This window comes from Schistocerca cancellata, chromosome 9 (genome assembly GCF_023864275.1).
Source record: "Schistocerca cancellata isolate TAMUIC-IGC-003103 chromosome 9, iqSchCanc2.1, whole genome shotgun sequence".
NCBI classification, from domain to species: domain Eukaryota; kingdom Metazoa; phylum Arthropoda; class Insecta; order Orthoptera; family Acrididae; genus Schistocerca; species Schistocerca cancellata.
In genome coordinates this window covers 96,648,354-96,674,352 of record NC_064634.1, presented here as the reverse complement: position 1 = coordinate 96,674,352, position 25,999 = coordinate 96,648,354, and the positions used below count along the sequence as shown (strand labels likewise).

The window sequence follows — 25,999 nt, the reverse complement described above, 5'->3', positions numbered from 1 at the left end:
TATTTGGCGACATCGCGGTGAACGCACATTGGAAGCGTGTATTCGTCATCGCCTTACAATTGGCACCCCATGCCATCATGATGCTGTAAACAGAACCTGGATTCATCCGAAAAAATGACGTTTTGCCATTCGTGCACCCAGGTTCGTCGTTGAGTACACCATCGCAGGCGCTCCTGTCTGTGATGCAGCGTCAAGGGTAACCTCAGCCATGGTCTGGCTGGTTCAAATGGCTCTGAGCACTATGCGCCTTAACTTCTGAGGTCATCAGTCGCCTAGAACTTAAAACTAATCAAACCTAACTAACCTAAGGACAACACATATCCATGCCCGAGCCAGGATTAGAACCTGCGACCGTAGCGGTCGCTCGGTTCCAGACTGTAGCGCCTAGAACCGCACGGCCACTCCGGCCGGCAGTAGCCATGGTCTCCGAGCTGATAGTCCATGCTGCTTAAAAAGTCGTCGAACTGTTCGTGCAGATGGTTGTTGTCTTGCATACGTCCCCATCCGTTGACTCAGGGATCGAGACGTGGCTGCCGATCCGCTACAGCCATGCAGATGTCTGTCATCTCGACTGCTAGTGATACGAGGCCGTTGGGATCCAGCACGGCGTTCCGTATTACCCTCCTAAACCCACAGATTCCATATTCTGCTAACAGTCATTGGATAACGACCAACGCGAGCAGCAATGTCGTGATACGATAAACTGCAATCGCGATAGGCTACAATCCGACCTTTATCAAAGTCGGAAACGTGATGGTACGCATTTTTGCTCATTACACGAGGCATCACAACTGCGTTTCACCAGGCAACGCCAGTCAACTGCTGTTTGTGTATGAGAAATCAGTTGGAAACTTTCCTCATGTCAGCACGTAGTACGTGTCGGCACCGGCGCCAACCTTGTGTGAATGCTCTGAAAAGCTAATCATTTGCATATCACAGCATCTTCTTCCTGTCGGTTAAATTTCGCGTCTGTAGCACGTCATCTTCGTGGTGTAGCATTTTTAATGGCCAGTAGTGTAGAAGTAGATTAAATCAACAAACTTTCCCAGAGGTCGCATACTTACATCCGGGAGCTTTTTCGGCGGCTTGATGTGCATCCCCCCGACTTCTATCAAGTTGGGAACGAGCGGGCGCGGGTAGTAGAAGCTGACGTGGCTGTTGACCAGCAGCAGAGACATGTTGCGCTGGATGTGCGACAAGGGCAGATTCTGATTTTATAGTAAACTGAAAATTTGTGCACGTTGGTAAATAAAATGTTAGAAGTTATGTTGACTCACGGCTTAAGTCACCTTCCTGTACCATTACAACCGTAGTGAAATAGCAGTTTCACACTTAAAGAAGCTCAGCAAGCCGAAATGTTTATACATATCGACATCGACGTCACGTCATCTGATTACCGTCTAAGATGGTGGAGGTTGTAGTAGAGAAGACTTTGCGCTGTTTACTTTAGTTAACACTAAAGCGCACAACCTAATTCCAGTCCTCCCTCTTCTCAGTTACAGTTGTTTTTGTGTTACTGAATTTCTATGGCCGCTCTGTACATATTAGTGTAGTAATAACTAGTCTACACTGCACAACAGAATTATATGATCACTTATCGAGATCCCGTAACTGTCTCCTACTGCGACGCAGAAGTTTGAAATTTGGCTCCAACGTGCCTACAGCCGTCCTCCCTCACGGAACAAAAGCGTGGCACCTTGTGACGTCACTTGGGCTCGACGACGTATCAAACAACAAGGTGCCGACACATGCGAAAGAAAGGCTAGAACTCAAGAAGTTCGTGTGTCGTTTAAGGTGGGTTAATGGTGTCACATTGCCACCAAATTTCATCACATTCTGCCCATCGCCACCGTGGGCTCGTCATACTCTGGGAAGGTCCTCACAGTCCCTCTTACCGAGGTGTTGCCCTTTTTTTCGACGCCTCTGTGATGGTGGTCAGAGCCGGAACGCCTAGCACTGAAATCACGCGGTTTTCTTGTGGGCGGCTGGGATAACATTTCGGACACACTGCGGCTCAGAATCGGCACGAAAAGGTTTCAGGGGATAGCATAAAGGGAGTCAATGAAGTCACCTTAAATCTTAACAACACCATCCCACAACAGTGGACAGGAAGAGGTAGATAACAAGATCTTGTTCACTACTTTTGGCCTCCCAGGTCACCAGATTTCACACCCTGCGATATTCTTTTGTGGGATTACCTAAAAAATGGAACCTTTGTCCCATCTATGGCAGCTACTCTTCAAGAGCTGAGAAATCGATTTGTTGGAGCTGTCGATTCAATAAAGACAGACCTGCCGATTGGTGCGTGGAGTGAAGTGGGTTACCGTTTCGATGCGTTTCGAGATCATGGATCTCTCATATTGAGCGTATGTTATAGTGTGTCTGCCAACGTAAAACTCTGAACCTCGGTGACATGCGCAATGCGTTTCTACATCTGCATGATTACTCTGCTATTCACAATAAAGTGCCTGCCAGAGGGTTCAATGAACCACCTTCATGTTGTCTCTCTACCGTTCCACTCTCGAACGGCACGCGGGAAAAACGAGCACTTAATTTTTTCCGTGCGAGTCCTGATTTCTCTTATTTTATCGTGATGATCATTTCTCCCTATGTAGGTGAGTGCCAACAGAATGATTTCGCAATCGGAGGAGACATCTGGTGATTGAAATTTCATGAGAAGATTCCGTCGCAACGAAAAACGCCGTTGTTTTAATGATTGCCACGCCAATTCACGTATCATGTCTGTGACACTACCTCCCCTATTTTTCGATGTCATCCGTCAGTCCCACCTGATGCGGATCCCACACCGCACAGCAGTACTCCAGAATAGGGCGGACAAGCGTGGTGTAAGCAGTCTCTTTGGTAGACCTGTTGCGCCTTTTAAATGTTCTGCCAATGAATCGCAGTCTTTGGTTTGCTCTACCCACAATGTTATCTATGTGATCGTTCCAATTTAGGTTATTTGTGTGATTCTTGAGTTTCTCCCGGCGTATTTGATAATAAAAATATCCACGGGTGTACTGCCGGTCTACAGTGTCCAACGGGCACAATATTTTTAGCGATCATACATGTCGCCATCATCAGGTGAACTGACGGACTGAGCTCCTGTGAACGTGCCGGCACGGAGATCCGTACGCTATGGCTGCTCAGAGGGAACTGGGTACAGTCGCGGCGGCCATTGCCACTTTTCGCACCATACAGATATCTTATCTAAATCATTTTGCAAGTAGTTTTGATCGTCTGATGGCTTTACAAGACGGTAAATGACAGCGTCACCTGCAAACAATCTAAGACGGCTACTCAGATTGTCTGTTGTTACTGTTGTGTCACCGCGAGACACCACACTTGCTAGGTGGTAGCCTTTAAACGGCCGCGGTCCGTTAGTATACGTCGGACCCACGTGTCGCCACTATCAGTGATTGCAGACCGAGCGCCGCCACACGGCAGGTCTAGAGAGACTCCCTAGCACTCGCCCCATTTGTACAGCCGACTTTGCTAGCGATGGTTCACTGTCTACATACGCTCTCATTGGCCGAGACGGCAGTTTAGCATAGCCTTCAGCTACGTCATTTGCTACACCTAGCAAGGCGCCATATTCAGTTACTATATGTCTTCTGAACAGATAATATTGTGAATCATGTACCATCAAGAGCGATGTTCATCATTAATGGATTGAAGTTAAGTATCAAACTAATTATGTCCGCTTTCTGAATTCTAATTCCTTGTAATGTTCCAGACCTCATGTCAGAGTAGTTCTTCCCTCCTCACTCCAGCCTGCGTGAGCTAAAATGCGTGCATTTCGCCCTCCTCTAGTAACACGGTGTTGGCACTTCTGCCAACACTACAGTTACTACCTTTCAAGACTCATCTTTAATAAAGAATTGAAATAGATTCTTTGTTTTTGAATCGCCCTGTATAATATCGACATGCAGTTCTTACTGTGTTTTCTTTTCTCAGGTCCAAACTTATTTGACCTCGGAACGTCGGGAGCAATGCAGGAGGTGAAGTTCCTGATGGCGCACGGCAGGGGCTGGTGCCGGAGGGCCCTGGAGGAGGAGGACATGCGGAAGCTGGTGGCGTCGAAGGACCGCAGGTACGACCTGCTGCTGATCGAGGTGTTCTTCAACGACTGCCTGTTCGCGCTGGCGCACAAGTTCCGGGTGCCGACGGTGGGGGCGTGCGCCCTGGGCGGCGGCGCCAGCTGGATGGGCGACACGGTGGGCAACCCCTACCCGCACAGCTACCTGCCCGAGCCCTTCCTCAAGTTCACCAGCCGCATGAGCCTGCCCGAGCGCCTCTACAACGCCTTCTTCGGCACGTACTTCAGACTGGTGCGCGAGTTCAGCTACCTGCCGCAGCTGGACGCCATCGTCCGGGAGCGCTTCGGCGACGCCAACATGCCGCCCTTGTCGCACATCCAGCGCAACATGTCTCTGCTGCTGGTCAACAGCCACGTCAGCTTCTACTACCCGCGCCCGCTCGTTCCCAACTTGATAGAAGTCGGGGGGATGCACATCAAGCCGCCGAAAAAGCTCCCGGATGTAAGTATGCGACCTCTGGGAAAGTTTGTTGATTTAATCTACTTCTACACTGCTGGCCATTAAAATTGCTACGCCATTAAGATGACGTGCTACAGACGCGAAATTTAACCGACGGGAAGAAGATGCTGTGATATGCAAATGATTAGCTTTTCAGAGCATTCACACAAGGTTGGCGTCGGTGCCGACGCCTACAATGTGCTGACAGTGGTTAACACATTGGACTCGCATTCTGGAGGACGACTGTTCAATCTCGCGTCCGGCCATCCAGATTTAGGTTTTCCATGATTTCCCCAAGTCGCTTCGGACAAATGCCGGGACAGTTCCTTTGAAAGGGCACGGCCGATTTCCTTCTCCATCCTTCCCTAATCCGATCTTGTGCTCCGTCTTTAGTGATCTCGTTGTCAACGTGACGTTAAAAGCTAATCTCCTCCTCCTCATCCTATATTCCTATCCTATTTTATAGCCGTTCTTACTTTTCTTGCACTTATCACCATACATTTTGTCTTTTTCTTATTAATTCTCACTACGAATTCATCACGCGTTTCATTTAATTATTTTAACATCCCAATCATAAGTCTTTCGTTCTCTGCCAGTAACGCAATATCATCCGCAAGTCGAATACATTTTGTCCTCCTATCGGGATAGAGGTGGGGATCTTTCCCCATTCCAGTTCCTCCAGGTCCACCCGGCCTGCTATCAAACAATTACTGGCGATCTCTTCGTGTGGTAAAAGGCGGTCGAGGCAATGGCAACCCCTAGTCTCGCTGTGAAAATATGGTTCAAATGGCTCTGAGCACTATGGGACTTAACTTCTGAGGTCATCAGTCCCCTAGAACTTAGAACTAGTTAAACCTAACTAACCTAAGGACATCACACACATCCATGCCCGAGGCAGGATTCGAACCTTCGACCGTAGCGGTCTCACGGTTCCAGACTGCAGCGCCTAGAACCGCACGGCCACTTCGGCCGGCCTCGCTGTGAAAAAACGCTCTATTGTACATAGAGTACCCCAGTCTCGGACTTGCGCCACAGACATAACAGGAAGTACTCCGACCATAAACTTCACAACTGTTGGAAAAATATAGATTTACACTACTGGCCATTGCTACACCAAGAAGAAATGCAGATGATAAACGGGTATTCATTGGACAAATATATTATACTAGAACTGACATGTGATTACATTTTCACGCAATTTCGGTGCATAGATCCTGATGAATCAGTACCCAGAACAACCTTCTCTGGCCGTAATAACGGTCTTGATACACCTGGGCATTGAGTCAAACACAGCTTGGATGGCGTGTACAGGTACAGTTACCCATGCAGCTTCAACACGATACCACAGTTCATCAAGAGTAGTGACTGATGTATTGTGATGAGCCAGTTGCTCGGCCACCATTGACCAGACGTTTTCAGTTGGTGAGAGATCTGGAGAATGTGCTGGCCAAGGCAGCAGTCGAACATTTTCTGTATCCAGAAAGGCCCGTACAGGACCTGCAACATCCAGTCGTGCATTATCCTGCTGAAATGTTGGGTTTCCCAGGGATCGAATGAAGGGTAGAGCCACGGGTCGTAACACATCTGAAATGTAGCGTCAACTGTTAAAAGTGCCGTCAATGCGAACAAGAGGTTACCGAGACGTGTAACCAATGGCACCACATACCATCACACCGGGTGATACGCCAGTATAGCGATGATGAATACACACTTCCAGTGTGCGTTCACAGCGTTGTCGCCAAACACGGATGCTACCATCATGATGCTGTAAACAGAACCTGGATTCATCCGAAAAAATGACGTTTTGCCATTCGTGCACCCATGTTCGTCGTTGAGTACACCATCGCAGGCGCTCCTGTCTGTGATGCAGCGGCAAGGGTAACCGCAGCCATAGTCTCCGAGCTGATAGTCCATGCTGCTGCAAACGTCGTCGAACTGTTCATGCAGATGGTTGTTGTCTTGCAAACGTCCCCATCTGTTGATTCAGGGATCGAGACGTGGCTGCACGATCCGTTACAGCCATGCGGATAAGATGCCTGTCATCTCGACTCCTAGTGATATGAGGCCGTTGGGATCCAGCACGGCATTCCGTATTACCCTCCTGAACCCACCGATTCCATATTCTGCTAACAGTCATTGGATCTCGACCAACGAGAGCAATAATGTCGCGATAGGATAAACCGCAATCGCGATAGGCTACAATCCGACATTTATCAAAGTCGGAAACGTTATGGTACGCATTTTTCCTCCTTACACGAGGCATCACAACAACGTTTCACCAGGCAACGCCGGTCAACTGCTGTTTGTGTATGAGAAATCGGTTGGAAACTTTCCTCATGTCACGACTAGAGATGGGCAAAACTCTTCTTTTCAGAGATCAGATTAGAACAGTTCACTCTCTGAAATGAACTAGCTCTTTTTCATGACTCACCACTCATTCACAATAGAAAATAGATGGAAGGCACATTGCCCTTTAACCTTGGTTTATTACAGTACTATACCTGTATTTTGATCTTATTTGATCCTATTTTGAAGTAACACAGATAATGAGTAAGAATTTAGTATTGTTTTTTGAAATTTCCACGATATGACAAACTTTTTGATTATTGATTTATTTTGCACTATCGTGGTTTTGGTTTTGTATCCATTATCATGGTCAAAGGTGAAATAGTCATAAAATATCTGACATGTCTGAATGATTGTAATATTGTGACAACAATCATTGAGACATGTCAGATATGTTATAAATATTTCACCTTTGCATGTGATAATGGCTACAAAGCTAAAATAGCATGCTGATAACGACACTTTTGAGTGCCCCACAAAAAAAAACCCACATCTAAATAGTGATAGTGTGAAATGAAGTAATAATGAAACTTAATCAAATGGTTGCATTTTCATTCATAAAGTACAGTATGACTGCAGTCCGCAATGAAGGAAAAATCACTGATAGGTTTATATTACATCCTGAGTCACTTTGAGATAGAAAAGTTACACATTTCATCTGGTGGAAAAAATAAAAATATTATAATAAAATTCTAAGTATTTTTATCAGGTAGGGAAATTTTGAAAATATGACTGATTCATATTATGTAAACAAACTTTAATTGCATACAAAGTAACATACACAAACTGTAATAGATTTTAGTATGCACAGTCGACACACACAATGAGTATATGTTATAGGAAAAACTAATCAGTGTTCTGGTTTATAAATAAAATTTGTTCAATTTTACTCCAAGTGAGTCTGCTCCTTCTGTCGTTGCATATTTGTCCTGCTTATGAGAAGATACGCTTACAAGGAACTGATGTAGCCGGGATGCATAACATTTGCAGGACTAGTTCATACAGTGTTGGGTACAGCAACCTTTTAGTGCCCCACCAGTTTAATGGATTGCTGTTTCTACACAAATATGCCTCAGACAAATATTTGTCTAGTTCGACAATTGTTGCACATCCCGGGTCATGACTTCCTTGGAGCTGATTTATTGTTTCATCGAAGTCCTCCCAAATTGAAGAGCTCTCGCCTGTTACAGTGGTAACTGGTTCAGGTCGATGTTTCACTTCTTCTTCAGCTACAGCTGACCCCATTGTCCTAAACGAATATTTCACATAGGTAAATAACATTAGTTGTGAAAAATTCTTTCTTAAGCTGGAAACACTATCGATAAATCCATCATTTGTATCAGATGAGCAGCCTCTGTACAGGATGGCATTACAGTCCAAATGATCAAGTTTACTATTGACACAATACTACGCTATAACTACTGCCGTTATTTCCTTAGACCTAAAGGCTCTTGCCTGGACAACGCAGCAGAAATATTCGTTTCCATTAGAGTATGATCCTTTCTACTATAAGTGGCATAAGATAATAATGCCTAGTACATGCATAAAGAAGACATATGTTATAATACATTTGTTAAGTAGCTGTGATGTACTAAGTTTTATAGTTCCCTGACCTGGCCAAGCTATTATCCGATTTTTTATTATGGACACTTGAGTTTACACTTTAATTACGAACGAAATAATAAATGTATTGCAAAATGTGTACACCAATATTTTCCTTGTTTTATACTGCGTAAGGCTATATGCAGCAATTTGGTCTTAAAGCCAACTTTATATACTTTTTTCATATTGTAATACGGATTTTGCGATTTTAGGCGTCTTCAGAAGGAAACGTTTACTTTAAAAATATACAGCTTGCGATGTATTTGTTCCAGGTTAATGAAATTTTAATATGTTATAGCCAAATATATTGTTAATGGAAATCTCAAGTTTCAACATTTTCCGATCACCCAAAAAAAGTTCTTGATTTTCGTAAACTAAATTTTTCTCATCACAGGATAAATATATAACTGCAAGCGTGGGTTTGTTTTGAAGGTCTCTTTCATGGTTGTTAGAAACTGCAACCACTGTGATCATACAGTGGGATCCGGATTTTATACAGAGTGATATTGAATAATGATTGTGAGCGTGTTTGACCGTCAGTTTTATAGTGCGGTAGGGAAATCAGTTGCTACGTTGCCGCATTCAGGTGTAACAGTGGCAGCACGGAAGGAATTAACGCCTGTAAGCTTGCTTTGTCTGCTGCTGCTGTTTTTCCCAGCCGCCGGGGGTAGGAAACGGTACGTGACAACGCTGCGCTCCGCTGGACACTGCTAACTGCACGGTCAGACACGCACACAACCACTATCAAATATCACTCTGTATAAAATCCATGCCCCACTGTATGGTCGCAATGGTTACAACTTCTTACAACCACGAAAGAGACCTTCAAAACGAACCCACGATTTCTGATATATATTTATCCTGTGGTAATAAAAAGTTAGTTTATGAAAATAATAAGTTTTTTTTGGGTGATCGGAAAATGTTGTAACTTGAGATTTACATTAACAATATATTTTGCTATAATGTATTAAAATTTCATTAACCTTGTACAAATACATCGCAAGCCATATGTTTTAAAGTGAATGTTTCCTTCCGAAGACGCCTAAAATCGCAAAATCCGTACTACAGTAAGAAAAAATATATAAATTTGACTGTAAGACCAAAGTGCTGCACATAGCCTTACGCCGAATAAAACAAGGAAAATATTGGTGTATCACATTTTGCGATACGTTTATCGGTTCGCTCGTAATTAAAGCATAAATTCGAGTGTCCATAATAAAAAATCCTATAGTAAGAGGAGTCGTCAGGAACCTAATCTGATCAGTTTAAACAAATAAAAATAAAATAAAAACAAATGATGTAAACATAACATAATTATGTAATATACATAACGGTATTACTATGAAGAACAATATCCAGTAGAGACGAACTCCGATGCAGAGGCGCTGAGTCAAGCAGGTCGAGCCACGAGCTGTATTACTGCGTGAGCTAAGACCGCAGAGACCAGAGTGACACCTGAGTTGCTTTGCTCAACGCTCTGGCTAGAGTCGAGAACGCTGGGATGAGCGTTGAGCAGGCGAGTTCCGAGGGTGGGGGGAGCGGTGAACGGCCACCAGTCACCTGCTCCTAGATAAATCGTCCGTTCTCTTGCGAGCAAGTTGTTGCAAGTAGTTCTTATGGTCTCCGCTAGGAGGCTCTCTGTCCTGTTGCTCGCATCAACTGCCCAGAGGGCAGGACGTGCGACTGAAACGATCGCCAACCGAGTGCGATGCTAAGTTAAGGTGCGCCAGACACTGCAGGCGGCAGAGGAAGCACAGAGACGGCAAGGCATATGTGAAACACAAAATCCAATGGGACACTGCACAATGCAGGCAGCCAAGGCAGAAGCAGGGCAGAGGCCGGCGCTGGCTGTGTTGTGTGGCGTGCAGTGTGCCCTGACCAGCAGAGGCCCCGCTGATCTGCTCCGACTCTCTCTCTCTCTCTCTCTTTCCCTCTCTCCCTCTCTCTCTGCTGTGGGAAACGTTTGGAGCTACCGTTCTTTTTTTCTGAATCACTGATTGTTCGCTCCTTTGAAAGTTTCAACTCTATGAATCAGTTCAGGAGCGGATCCCCCATCTCTAGTCAGGACGTTGTAGGTGTCGCCACCGGCGCCAACCTCGTGTGAATGCTCTGAAAACCTAATCATTTGCATATCACAGCATCTTCTTCCTGTCGGTTAAATTTCGCGTCTGTAGCACGTCATATTCGTGGTGTAGCAATTTTAATGGCCTGTAGTGTACATCGAATGAATGAAGTACGTCGATGCACGGATAGACGATAACCATTGAAAGGCTGCGGTACCACTTTACCGCTTAGGTATACTCACATAAAGTTATGCGAAAACTTTTTGTTTTGTTTTACAACTCATACGAAACCCAAACGGACTCTTGAGCGTACCAACAAAAACTGAGAGCCCCTCATGGTGCATCAGAGTGAGCACTTAAAAATTGTGTTCTGTTGTGAAGGTACTGCTATCTACTACCACCAGATTGCCACGCAGAACACAAATTAGTTATTTTGAAAAAAAAAAAATGCATCCACTTTGCGGTGGACGAATTGAACATGACTGAGAAAATAAGGCATCTGTCTGTGGCGTAATCAGGCACGGATACAGGGGACGGTTCTGTGACGATCGGGGACTCACAGTTCCTCCCCTTCCCCTCCTCTCCAATGTCCCCTCCCTCTCCCCAGAATATAATTTGCTTTTACTACCATAATTTAATGTTCCACAGGTATGTTCAATTTTAATAATAAAAACAATAAAATATAAAAAGTTTTATTACAATCATACCAAGTCCTTTACTCCAGTAATTTGCAATATGGTTTTGCTTTCTTTCAGGGGGTTATGATCCCCACTACCCTCTCCATATTCCTCCCCCCCCCCCCTGCCCTTTCCACTCCAATTGGATCCATTCTTGGCTGTAACACGTACGAGCTTTTACCGTGACTGCCGACAAAAAGAAGACTCATTCATTGACTTCAAGTTTTCTAAAGACTAAAAAAGCATCTTTTGCGACATTGTTGCTGGGAAAACGGCCTTCAAAATTGTAATAAAAGTTTTTAAATAAAAACAGTCTACGATCGTACGTAAATTGTTAAAATTTAAAATTTTTTAATTAGGTGACCGGTTTCGATCGTGGTGCTATCATCTTCAGAGAATTAACGCTCCATGATGACGGCTTCAGTGAGTGTGTCTAGGAACCGTGTTTACCGGCGCTAAATAGAGGGCTGCTGCTGGCTACACTTTCTAGCCGTCATCAAGAAGTGTTAATTTTCTGAAGATGACAGCACCACGACCGAAATCTGTCACCTAATTAATAGATTTCAAATTTTAACGACTTACATGCGGTACTATTATATTAAATATTTTCCTAAAATTTATCAAAACTTTTTAAGCCTCATTCTGCCTCGTCATTTCATAGAAAAATTTCTTATTTAACGATTAAAACACAAAGTGTGAATGTTCACGTCAAACGATTTTCGGCCGGTGTTGCCACCTCAATTTAGTGGAACCTCACAGGTTGAAATGTGTTCGATGCTCAGGACCTGCGAGCTTTTATGGACGAAGCGACGGACGGCGTCATCTTCTTCAGCATGGGGACCAACATCAAGAGTGAAGATATTCCGGAGAAGCAGAAGGAAGCCATTCTCAGAGTGTTCTCAAAACTGAAGCAGAAGATTCTGTGGAAAGTTGGCACGGAGCGCCTGCCCAACCAGCCGGCGAACGTGAGGCTGGGGAAGTGGCTGCCCCAGTACGACGTGTTGAGTGAGTACCGAAACTGTTCCACCGCTGCGTCCTTCCAGCTGCGGCACAGAACCAGAGGACTGCGTGCTACAGATTTCACTAAAAAAGTGTCCAAATTTTCCATATGACGGGTTTCGGGCCGGCTGCCTCTCTTCAGATCATTCGTTACAGTTACAGAGTAATCCGTCGGATGTGGAACTCATGTCGAGCTTTGACAGTGAGCTCTCATTTCACATTTGACAGACTACCCAGTAACTGTAAGAATTTATCTGAAGGTAGGCAGCCGGCCGGAAACCGGTCATATGGAAATAAAGAAAAGCGATGTAGGGATTCGAATACGTCCAATTTTGATTGCAACTTTCACTCACTACTGGGTCCTTCCAGTATTGTCGTTTGGTTGTAGCCAATAGCCAGTGCGTTAGTTGCAAAATATTTTTAGGTTTCTTTTAAGGTAAGCTGCAATTGTTTATGTGAATCTAAAATCTTTAGCAGACCTTCTTTTATTAATAATATTCTCGTGCCAGTCAGTTCTACATGATCCCAAGTGTTTGCATAGGATCATTAATGATCAAGACGCACCTCAAACAAACTACTAGGGCAGATTTATTACTAATAGTAGTAAACTCATCAATCTGAATAACAATTTTAATGTTTCTTCCACAAAATGTTCAGCTATTTTCTTTCTCATTTCTTCTAATATGTGACCAGTAATGTTCGCACAACTAAAATTAGACTGTAGAGCTCTCTCCATGATCAACTCGCTAGTTTCTTGATGTTGAACGTCCTCAGAAAAATCTGAATAACATCTATTCATTCCAGCGTTTTTATAGACATTCCTAAAAGCTGTGTTAGTCGTTTCCAGCTTGTGTATTCATTTTTTCAACACATACTTCCATTTGATTTTTCAATGAACAGTCCAATATTAACTTACATTTCAAATAAGTTACAATTTTCTTACGTTCAGCAATTTTTTCGCAGACTTAACTGTAGTATCTTCTTAGTGTCACCAAAGAAACTAACCTCGTAGAGTCGCCATTGTTTTGCTGGGTTTACTCCTATTGCAGATTGGGGCCCCATCCGTAGTTTATTTCCTGTGCACGTATTCGGCAGTCCAACTTATTACACACATCAAAAAAAGTTTTGCATCACCTCGGTCCCGAGAGTTCCGGAACCTGTACAGAAAATTGGAATAGAGATCAACATAAACATCATTTCCGCTCTTTTTATTGCTCATGAAAACCACACATCGCATGTTGTACCACCATACAGTGAGACCGTCAGAGGTGGTGGTCCAGATTGCTGTACACACAGGTACCTCCAATACCCGTAGCACGTCCTCTTGCCTTGATACATGCCTGTATTCCTGTATTCGTCGTGGCATACTATCCACAGTTCATCAAGTGACTGTTGGTCCAGATTGTCCCACTCCTCAATGGCGATTCGGTGTAGATCCCTCAGAGTGGTTGGTGGGTCACGTCGTCCATAAACAGCCCTTTTCAATCTACCCCAGGCATGTTCGATAGGGTTCATGTCTGGAGAACATGCTGTCCACTCTAGTCGAGCAATGTCGTTATCCTGAAGGAAGTCATTCACAAGACGTGCACGATGGGGGTGCGAATTGTCGTCCATGAAGACGAATGCCTCGCCAATATGCTACTGATATGGTTGCACTACCGGTCGGAGGGTGGCATCCACTTATCGTACAGCCGTTAAGGCGCCTTCCATGACCACCAGCGGCGTAAGTCGGCCCCACATAATGCCACCCCAAAACAACAGGGAACCTCCACCTTGCTGCACTCGCTGGACAGTGTGTCTAAGGCTATCAGCCTGACCGGGTTGCCTCCAAACAAGTCACCGATGATTGCCTGGTTGGAGGCATGTGCTACACTCATCGGTGAAGAGAACTAGATCCCAATCCTGAGCAGTCCATTCGGCATGTCGTTGGGACGATCTGTAACGCGCTGCAGGGTGTCGTTGTTGCAAAGATGGACCTCGTCATGGACGTCGGGAGTGAAGTTGCGCATCATGCAGCCCATTGTGCACAGTTTGAGTTGTGACACGACGTCCTGTGCCGTTGCTGTCAGGGTTCCTCCGAGCCATAATCCGTAGGTAGCGGTCATCCACTGCAATAGTAGCCCTTGGGCGGCCTGAGCGAGGCATCTCATCGACTTCGTCTCTCTATATATCTTCCATGTCCGAACAACATCGCTTTGGTTCACTCCGAGACGCCTCGACACTTCCCTTGTTGAGAGCCCTTCCTGACACAAAGTAACAACGCGGACGCGATCGAACCGCGGTAGTGACTGTCTAGGCATGGTTGAACTACAGACGACATGAGTCGTATTCCTCCTTCGTGGTGGAATGACTGGACCCCTCCGTCTAATAGGCGCTGCTCATGCATTGTCGTTTACATCTTTGGGTGGGTTTAGTGACGTCTGAACAGCCAAAGGGACTGTGGTTCAAATGGCTCTGAGCACTATGGGACTTAACTTCTAAGGTCATCAGTCCCCTAGAACTTAGAACTACTTAAACCTAACTAACCTAAGGAAAAACACACATCCATGCCCGAGGCAGGATTCGAACCTGCGACCGTAGCGGTCGAGCGGTTCCAGACTGTAGCGCCTAGAACCGCTCGGCCAGCCTGGCCGGCCAAAGGGACTGTGTCTGTGATACAGTATGTACAGTCAACGTCTATCTTCAGGAGTTCTGGGAACTGGGGTGATTCAAAACTTTTTTTAATGTGTGTATTTTTCACATAAAGCCAGGTATTTTCTTTAGTAAACTATCTGTACTGTTTTGAAGTCGAGCCTGCCGGTAACAAAGGTACAGCCTAATTGGTCAAGCGGGTTTCAACAGTTTCGTTGTTAACAACATTACTTGTACACACATAACACATTCTCTTACCTCCATCACAATCACTGATATCCTCCACTGCTCGTTTAGATGTAATTTTCAACCACTTCTCGCGAGTTCGCCCATTCTCATTTGGTTTTCTGTGATTTCCATAAATCGCTTCAGGCAAATACCGGGATGGTTCCGCTGATAGTGCACGGCCGACTTCCTTCCCCATCCTTCCCTAATCCAATGAGACCGGTGATCTCGCTGTTTGGTCTCTTCTCCAACATCAACTCTCGACCGCTTCAACACTTATAACACTGGTGTTGCTCTACAAATGTTACACGGTTTCAACTTGTTAGCTATAAAAAGACGCAAAATAGCACAAAATAAGAACAGAAGAGAAAGGCAGTCGCTTGCGGGAATAATATTTGCATCCGAACATGACCGAAACTTCCGGAAAAGCAAAAACGAAAAACGAAGCAGATGCTCATAACCCAAGACTGGGTCATGGTAGTCAACTTGAAGTGTATGTAAATAAAATGAAGATTGGGATACGTATCTACGGCCAGTTTAATAATGCTTTGTCTTTATTAACAAATATATTCTCAAATTGGATTGGAAATTTAATATTTCGTGATAATGTAATTTTCCGCACTGTCTGTACGGCGTACTGAAGCACTTATTTTTCCCAGTTGGGAAAGAGGAAAATCATTTTATAGCGATGTACAGTACCGGTGCGTACCGGCCCAACGAAAGTGGAGCGGGTAGTGCTGGTTTGTCAGAGAATGAAGCTTCTTGTATACATATTGCCACCCGAAATTAACCCGGGGACTGAACACAACACTTTCAGCAACACTGGTACACGACTCGCACCTTTGCAGAAGGCATCAAGCCCAACTAACAGCAGAACAAAAATCGCAAATATTGAAATTAAAATCTTCTGGGTTGTTAGGCCCTGTCATATTTCTTCAGAAAATTGATGTTTCGACCCCTCTGCTGCGATCTTCTTCGGGAGATTGTCGTGTTTACTATAGATTAAACACTGTCAGAGACCAGTGTCGCCTTCTCCTATAACGGAGAGTTCCCCGCGCATCTGCTGGAGTAGTAGGATTATTGGGTAAAAATCTTGGGCTACAGTTGATGGTCCATCGTCAGTGGATAAAAGAAGAAGTTTGACCGCGCTAATGGTGAAGAAGAGGGCTATTGGCTAAAACGCCTGTGGCTACCACTGGCGGGCCAACGTCATTGGCTGGAAAGGGATTTTTCCCGCACTTATACTGGAGAAGAGTTATTGCTTAAAATTCATGTTGCGATGTCAAGGCCACAGGTCTCGGACTTTTATTCTCTAAATGTTGGTTTCCTTAACCATCACACGCACGTAACTGAAATCGATGTCAAGGTCACAGTTCTCGTGAACAATGGCCTCGACATCGATTTCAATAAAGTACATGTGCTGGCTAAGGAAACCAAAATTTTGAGAATAAAAGTCCGAGAAGCGATTCAAATTTCTAAGAACGCGTGTAGCTTCATAGGAAGGACGGCTACAGGCTTCCGACATCGTGGCTTCCCGCCATCAAGGAAGTGAATATGAGGCCGCGGTGTGCGAGCAACACAAACAACGTCCTGTAAGCCACCTCTGCCGACAATAATATGTTGCATGAATATTCAAAAAAATGGTTCAAATGGCTCTGAGCACTATGGGACTTAACATCTATGGTAATCAGTCCCCTAGAACTTAGAACTACTTAAACCTAACTAATCTAAGGACATCACACAACACCCAGTCATCACGAGGCAGAGAAAATCCCTGACCCCGCCGGGAATCGAACCCGGGAACCCGGGAGTGGGAAGCGAGAACGCTACCGCACGACCACGAGCTGCGGACGGATGAATATTCATCCTCGCTTGCTCTGCCTGCTTCACTTCAAGCGAATGATGCGGGCCCACCATTAGCAGCAGGATTAATTTTGACCAATATCTCTTCTACGGCATAAGTGCGGGGAAAACCCGTTTCTGACTAATGACTTCAAAAATGGTTTCAAATGGCTCTGAGCACTATGGGACTTAACTTCTAAGGTCATCAGTCCCCTAGAACTTAGAACTACTTAATACTAACTAACCTAAGACATCACACATCCATGCCCGAGGCAGGATTTGAACCTGCGACTAATGACTTCACAAGTGTTTCAGGCAATAACCCCCATCTTCGGCATTAGCACGGGAAAACTCTTACTATCCAATGACGATGGCCCACTAATAGTAGCGCAAGATTTTTAACCAATAATCCCACTTCTCCAGCGCAAGCGCGGGAAAACTCTCCTTTATAAGAGAAGGCGACGCTGGTCTCTGACAGTGTTCAGTCTACAGTGGACGCCACAAGATCCTGAAGAAGATGCCCGCAGAGGGGTTGAAACGTCGATTGTTGGAAGAAATATGACTCGGCCTAACAATCCAGAATTTTTTGACTTCAGTGGCAACAGCCACGGAAGCCTGCAGACTTACATAGCAAATATTGTATACTGACGTTAGCAACTGCCATCTACTCAAAACAGAAGACGCTTGTAAATAGTCATCTGTGTTCCAACAGTAATATGACAGTGTTATGGCAATTGTGAGTCCGCCTTGATGCAAAACACGATGTTATTTGTTTACTTATTTATTCCCCAAACTAGTTTCAGCGACAAATATTGCCATCGTCAGTGGATTTTTTAAATCTAAGACATGCAGAAAATAGCGAAGTTATACAAACATTGTAACACATTATTACATTGACACTATTCGTTTTTTGAAATACCGTTTTCTGTTGATACTTTCATACTACCTTATTTGTTGCACGTTGTAGTAGTATTAAAGTATCCACAGAAAACTATATTTAAAATAGTTGTATAACTATGCTATTTTTTGCATGTTTTAGATTTAAAGAACCCACTGATGATGGCGATATTTGTTACTGTAACTAGTTTGCGAATAAATAAGTAAACAAATAACATCGTGTTTTGCATCAGGGCGGACTCACAGATCACATATTGTTGTTTTTCTATGCAAACACGGACCAAGTTGAAGAGTTCCAAGATGAAGTTACGACACTGTTAAGTAAAAAGGAGATCAAGCAGCCCTATCGACTAGGCTCCCTACTTGCGCTGTAATTGTCGTGTCCTTCCTGCCCCTCTCCATCGCCTCAAACCCCCCCCCCCCCCCCCCCCCCCCGAGCCTTCTGCTGGAACCCTGCACCATGGCTATAATTATTTGAACACTCAAAAGACGCACCAACGTTTATTTGCACGTAATTTGGTGGTTTGCTAAGACACTGGTGATCCCCTTCCTTTATGCAATTCAACAAATGCCAGCTGTTTTTATGTTGGAGACTAGCACCCGTGTAATTGTTGAAGTCCCATGTGTTACGACCTGGAGCTAGCAGACTGAGAGATGGCAGCCGGCGACTCAGCTACTGCGTATGGCCGCATCAACTGGCGTGTGTGTGTGTGTGTGTCGGTGTGTGTGTGTGTGTGTGTGTGAGAGAGAGAGAGAGAGAGAGAGAGAGAGAGAGAGAGAGACTGTGTGTAGGACATATTTGTACAGTTCGGTGGACGGGCGTCTCCACTGGGAATCATTTTGATAGCTGGTGCTCCACACTGCTCTTTCACTTAAATTAACTTCGTGCGTAGGTCGAGTTATTACAAAAAGCTGCTCCATATCAGATTTTGCTCTCTGCTGTTGTCATTCATAGTTTTTCTTCTTCTTCTTCTTCTTGTTATTATTGTTTCAAACCTCTTTACCTAATTCTAAACGGTGCTGTGTATAACGGGTAAGTATCTGCTGATATAGTTTCATAGTTTTGAGTTTTATCTGAAGAGAGCCAAATGTAGAGCAGATGAACGATGAAGTGCAGTGGTGTAAGTTCTTCCACAAATCAGAGACAGAACATGCGCTGAGGAGCCAAAGAAACTGGTACACCTGCCTAATATCGTGTAGGGCACCCGCGAACACGCAGAAGTGCCGCAACATGACGTGCCATGGACTCGACTAATGACTGAAGTAGTGCTGGAGGGAACTGACACCATGAATCCTGCAGGGCTGTCCATAAATCCGTAAGAGTACGAGAGGATGGAGATCTCTTCTGAACAGCACGTTAGAAGGCATCCCAGATATGCTCAATAATGTTCATGTCTGGGGAGTTTGATAGCCACTCAGAAGAGTGTTCCTGGAGACACTCTGTAGCAATTCTGGATGTGTGGGGTGTCGCACCGTTCTGCTACAATTCCGCAAGTCAGCCGGAATGCACAATGTGGACGCAGGTTACCAGACAAGATGCTTACGTACTTGTCATCTGTCACAGTCGTATCTCGACGTATCAGCGGTCCCATATCACTCTAACTCCACATGCGCCACACCATTACAGAGCCTCCACCTGCTTCATCAGTCCCCTGCTGACATGCCTTGTCCATGGATTCGTGACATTGCCTCCATACCTGTACACGCCCATCCGCTCGATACAATTTGAAGCGAGAGGAGTCCGACTAGGCAACATGTTTCCAGTCTTCAACTGTCCAATGTCGTGTTGACGGTCCCAGGCGAGGTGTAAAGCTTTGTGTCGTGCAGTCATCAAGGGTACACGAATGGGCCTTCGGTTCCGAAAGCCCATATCGATAATGTCCCGCTGAATGGTTCGTACGCTGACACTTGTTGCTGGCCCAGCATTGAAATCCGCAGCAAAGTGCGGAAGGGTTGCACTATTGTCACGCTGAGTGATTCTCTTCACTCGTCATTGGTCCCATTCTTCTAGGATCTGTTTTCAGGCCGCAGCGATATCGGAGATTTGATATTTTACCGGATTTCTAATATTCACGGTACACTCATGAAACAGTCGTAAGGAAAAATCCTCACTTCATCGCTACCTCGGAGATGCCGGGTCCCATTGCTCGTAGCATCGGTAACCAATCTAGGAGCCAGACAATTGTTGTCTTTCAAATTCTGAAGGTGGCAGGGGTAAAATACAGGGAGCGAAAGGCTATTTACAGTTTGTACAGAAACCAGATGGCAGTTATAAGAGTCGAGGGGCATGAAAGGGAAGCAGTGGTTGGGAAAGGAGTAAGACAGGGTTGTAGCCTCTCCCCGATGTTATTCAATCTGTATATTGAGCAAGCAGTAAAGGAAACAAAAGAAAAATTCGGAGTAGGTATTAAAATTCATGGAGAAGAAGTAAATACTTTGAGGTTCGCCGATGACATTGTAATTCTGTCAGAGACAGCAAAGGATTTGGAAGAGCAGTTGAACGGAATGGACAGTGTCTTGAAAGGAGGATATAAGATGAACATCAACAAAAGCAAAACGAGGATAATGGAATGTAGTCAAATTAAGTCGGGTGATGCTGAGGGAATTAGATTAGGAAATGAGACACTTAAAGTAGTAAAGGAGTTTTGCTATTTAGGGAGTAAAATAACCGATGATGGTCGAAGTAGAGAGGATATAAAATGTAGACTGGCAATGGCAAGGAAAGCGTTTCTCAAGAAGAGGAATTTGTTAACATCGAGTATAGATTTAGGTGTCAGGAAGTCGTTTCTGAAAGTATTTGTATGGAGTGTAGCCATGTATGGAAGTGAAACATGGACAATAACTAGTTTGGACAAGAAGAGAATAGAAGCTTTCGAAATGTGGTGCTACAGAGGAATGCTGAAGATAAGGTGGGTAGATCACGTAACTAATGAGGAGGTATTGAATAGGATTGGGGAGAAGAGAAGTTTGTGGCACAACTTGACTAGAAGAAGGGATCGGTTGGTAGGACATGTTTTGAGGCATCAAGGGATCACAAATTTAGCATTGGAGGGCAGTGTGGAGGGTAAAAATCGTAGAGGGAGACCAAGAGATGAATACACTAAGCAGATTCAGAAGGATGTAGGTTGCAGTAGATACTGGGAGATAAAGAAGCTTGCACAGGATAGAGTAGCATGGAGAGCTGCATCAAACCAGTCTCAGGACTGAAGACCACAACAACAACAACATAGGCGTTGCAGACCACAGGATCGTTTTCTGCTGGTTTACCCGTCTCTGTATTGGAATACACATGCCTATACCAGTTTCTTTGGCGTTTCAGTGTATATGCACTATTTACAAGTTTAACTGAAAAGGAATAATGTATAATCGTACTGTCAAATTTAAATGTTTCTGTACCGTGTGGGAAGATAAACTCATACGTAACATTCTTCAGATACTTTGTAATGCCAGGGCCGATATATTGCCCATCGGGTGGTTTAATGATGTTATATTGAAATTCATGCTTAATCTGACTTTTACTTATTTCCTCTTTGCAGAACATAAGAACACGAAACTCTTCATAACCCACGGAGGCCTGATGAGCATACAGGAGGCCATTTCAGCGGGAGTGCCGCTGCTCGGAGTCCCTGTGTTCGGAGACCAGCAGGTGAACCTGGGCAGAGTGGAGAGCGGCGGCTTCGGCATCATGCTCACCATGGACAACATCACCGAGACCTCCTTCGGCTGGGCGTTGTCCGAACTACTGACCAACCCAAGGTAGGCGCCTTGCGGAGTGTCACGTCTCAAGTTTCCTCTGAGAGACTGATTCATCTGGACCGCAGCGCGGTGTTCTGAACCACTCTCTTGCCGTATGAAGGTCTTGAGTAGGGTGTCCATTACTCATATATGGGGTGTCTGTCCTTCCAGACATGTCCGAAGGAACCGACACCAATTTGACCGTGCATCCACTATGAATCAAGACACAAATGAATTAAAGACATTATCTGCCAGTGGGCATTGATTTAAACCAATGCAGTAAGTTGAAAATTTGTGCGAGACTGGGATCCGAACCCGTATCTCATACTTTCTAGGCGCAGTGTCCGGATGGCTCAGCGGTCTAGTTGGCCTTAAGCCGTCGGCACACGGACCGTGCATCCGAACGTTGAGCGTTGAGCGTGCCGAGTTTCTGACGTCATAGCGTGGAATAGCACGTTCGGGAGTCTTTCCGAACGTGCGGAGCGATATCTGGCATGTCAGATATTCTGAGCGTGCGTCTGAGCGTTGACCAATGAGATGGCACAACGCCACCTACGTCACATGCACGCTGTCTCCATTCAGTACAGAGTTGTGAGGTTCCATATTGGCATTCATTTCAAGTCTATATGCATGTATGTCGTTTCTGAGCACCAGCAAATTGAGAATCACTGGAAAACCCGTTGTTAACTGTGTGATTCGTTCCAGTAAAATAATGAGAAACATCATATTCGTACCAAAAGAATTATTGTAACTTCCGTATTATGAGAGTTGGCTGTTTGAAGGCAGCGACACACTGAAGATCCACCCAAACCGCATTTTTCTTGGTACAATTTGTATAATTAAATTTAAATTAGTGACATATCTATACAATATGATTAGATGTAAGTGGTGTATTGTTGATATAGCGTAATGAGTAGCGTCACTGTCCTGTTATACGTGGTTGGTTGGAGCGGCGGTTCACGTATTGACATTTCGAATTTTTTTTCCTAACATTCCCGTTTTTATTAGTTTCTGATACTTTATTATTAGTTTAATATAAGTATATACTATCATATATCATGTTATGTAAATATAAGTTCACCTTTTTTTGAGAGGTGACTTCATTCGATTGGCTTAATCTACAGGACAGCTTGCGCTACTTGTATAAAGATATTTTGCTCCTTTTTCTTTTCCACTACGTAATTCACGTGTTGCAAAGTTTCTGCTACTGGGTAGGAACAGTAATCAAGTAAGACTGACCTTGGGGTTTTAGTAAAATGTGGTAATGATGAAATAATGTTTATTTTATGCGGAGAAGTATTCCAGATTTGTCACGCACTGTTTGTAACGGAACTTTTACAAGCCTGTGTCCTTATTGATTGGACATGGTAATTTCCTCTTCGTGGACGATGGAGACAATGTGCGTCTTAATAGAGCTAACGTGGGAGTTTTACGTCTCCCGTTTAGTAAACAGTGTGATTTACGAACTAGAAACATTCCTCAACTGCCGCTGGAGTGCTTTGCGATCGCACATACCACGTTGGGGCCCACGTACCGTATGCACAAGTCACATCGTTTCTGAGCGTTCAGCAGCACGTTGAACTTGACATGCTCAACATTAACGTTCGACAGCACGGTCCGTGTGCCGACGGCTTTAGGCTGTGAAGCGGTGCGGTACGTCCTGGCCGCTCCGTGTGTGTTAAGTGTTGTAGTTACGTTCAAATGGTTCAAATGGCTCTAAGCACTATGGGACTTAACTTCTGAGGTCATCAGTCCCCTAGAACTTAGAACTACTTAAACCTGACTAACCTAAGGACATCACACACACCCATGCCCGAGGCAGGATTCGAACCTGCGACCGTAGCGGTCGCGCGGTTCCAGACTGTAGCGCCTAGAACAGCTCGGCCACTCTGGCTGGCCATCTGAAGTTATCAGTCCCCTAGACTTAGAACTACTTAAACCTAACTAACCTAAGGACATCACACACATCCATGTCCGAGGCAGGATTCGAACCTGCGACCGTAGCAGGAGCGCGGTTCCGGACGGAAGCGCCTAGAACCTCTCTGCAACAGCGGACGGCTGTAGTTACGTTCCTGACATCCGATGCCTCTTTCATATCCGAAAGTCACGATCAAGCTGCAGTTCGACACTACGTACTCTACACCCAAGGCCCACGAAGTAGAGAGATTTTTACGCGACATGATACATGTTGACCCGAACGAGCTGCTTGGTATCCACTTACCTTGTTTCCAGCGTTGTATATCTTAAGTTCACTGACGATGAGGCCTGTGACAAACTTCTGAGACGCTCGACGGAAGGTTATCGGTTCTGCCGCTCTGACGGAAACGTGGGTGTGGTGACGCTAGATCGTGCTGAACTGGGAATACAAAATATGTGTTTGAGCTACCATTTGAAATTACAGCGGATTTGGTCACCCTTGCTCTTCGACCCTATGGCACACTCCTCGGCCATAAGACCGAAGAATGAAAGACCTTCGAAACTTACCCTGTCCTTAACAGGTTGCGACAGATCCGTAATGAGAATGAGATTTTTCACTCTGCAGCGGAGTGTGCGCTGATATGAAATTTCCTGGCAGATTAAAACTGTGTGCCCGACCGAGACTCGAACTCGGACCTTTGCCTTTCGCGGGCAAGTGCTCTACCATCTGAGCTACCCAAGCACGACTCACGCCCCGTCCTCACAGCTTTGGGAGACGAGGTACTAGCAGAAGTAAGGCTGTGAGGACCGGGCGTGATTCGTGCTCAGATGGTAGGCACTTGCCCGCGAAAGGCAAAGGTCCTGAGTTCGAGTCTCGGTCCGGCACACAGTTTTAATCTGCCAGGAAGTTTCAGATCCTTAATGAATTGCACAGCCATATACCTTCGTATCTCACGATCGCTGGTTGCAGGGCGACGGAGGACCTACTCCGGATGTGGCCAGGTAGGAGACATGCTTACCGAATGCCTGCAACGCCGTCTCGTGCAGACGCCCTCAGCCGATCACAGTCGACCATCGATAGCGACCTCTATGCCGATTACGTATTTTGCGGCGGCAAGACGGGAGACGCCAGCTGTCTATGAGGACCCTTCTGTATTGGCGCAATCCTCAGAGGCCCCTGCAATGCTTCCTCAGGAGCTCCCCGCATCTTCCAGCGCCGATGCTTCTGTTGTCCTCTCGTCGAGCCCAGGCGCATCGCTACAACAAGCCGACGGTGCGGTGGAAGTTGAAGAACAGCATGCAACTTCCTTCCCCTGCCCTACACCGGAAACAGAGGCGACAGAGCGTAAACAGAAATGGCCAAAGCGCCATAAGAAACGGCGCATAACAACCAATGCAATAAAACAGCCCGAGACGGCAACGATGGATGATGAGGTGCATCAGCCGATAAACCGTTCCGACACGGGCGATACTAACGTACCACAGGGCTCGACGACTTCTCCCGCTACCGGTGGGTCTGCGCACTGGGGGGATGCGGGAGATTACCGAAGACCCGACTTCGGTGATGCACCCACGACTACGTCTGCCTCTCGAGACACAGTGGTATCGCCGTCCCTGGGAGACTGGGCGCAGGACATGGAGATGCAGGATGCGTCTCAGGACCCTGACGATGCACCGATGCCGCTGGCAGCGTCTACTTTGCCGGCGACAGACGACTAGACCGACACGACCCACACCCGTCGCTTACTATCTCTACGCCCTAATGACGCTTCGCACCACGACCACTGCCCACCTGTAATACCAAGTACACCCTCCGTGACTTGATGGAACAGGCATACCACCTCGCCACGATCAATGTCAACGGCGTTACTTCTGCTGCGGATCTGGATGTTATTTTCCTTCAAGAAGTCCGATCAGGACTCTGTATCGATACCTACGGATATGACACCTACACTATGCCCTCAGATGTTGGTGGCAGAGGTACGGCAATTCTACTGAGGGAAGGGATTATGGCAACTGATGTCTCCTATTTACCGTCTTTTGCCCAGGTGGTCGCACTCACGACTGGTACAGTTCGTCTGGTGAACCTGTATGCTCCTTCCGGCACCGACAGAAGGAGAGAAAGCCGCACCTTTTTTGCGGAAGCTCTGCTCTTCTAGGGCAATGCCGACCACTTGGTAGTAGGTTGGTTGGTTGGTTGTTTGGGTAAGGAGACCAGACAGCGTGGTCATCGGTCTCATCGGATTAGGGAAGGATGGGGAAGGAAGTCGGCCGTGCCCTTTCAGAGGAACCATCCCGGCATTTGCCTGGAGTGATTTAGGGAAATCACGGAAAACCTAAATCAGGATGGCCGGACGCGGGATTGAACTGTCGTCCTCCCGAATGCGAGTCCAGTGTCTAACCACTGCGCCACCTCGCTCGGTACTTGGTAGTAGGCGGAGATTTCAATTGTGTGCTCAGACCACCCGACCAGGTGCCGCACTATACCACCTGCCCAGCACTTCAGGCACTTGTAAAGGACTTGGCT

At 45.6% G+C, this 25,999-nt stretch overlaps 1 protein-coding gene across 1 annotated transcript in view; it reads left to right on the top strand.

Moving 5' to 3' along the window:
* Window positions 1-25,999, top strand: part of LOC126101214 (UDP-glycosyltransferase UGT5-like) — an 82,074-nt gene that overhangs the window by 33,659 nt on the left and 22,416 nt on the right. The window contains exons 3-5 of the mRNA XM_049911906.1: window positions 3,958-4,541; window positions 12,009-12,231; window positions 21,357-21,576. Coding sequence (XP_049767863.1) covers window positions 3,958-4,541; window positions 12,009-12,231; window positions 21,357-21,576 — 1,027 coding nt within the window. The remainder of the gene's footprint in view (window positions 1-3,957; window positions 4,542-12,008; window positions 12,232-21,356; window positions 21,577-25,999) is intronic.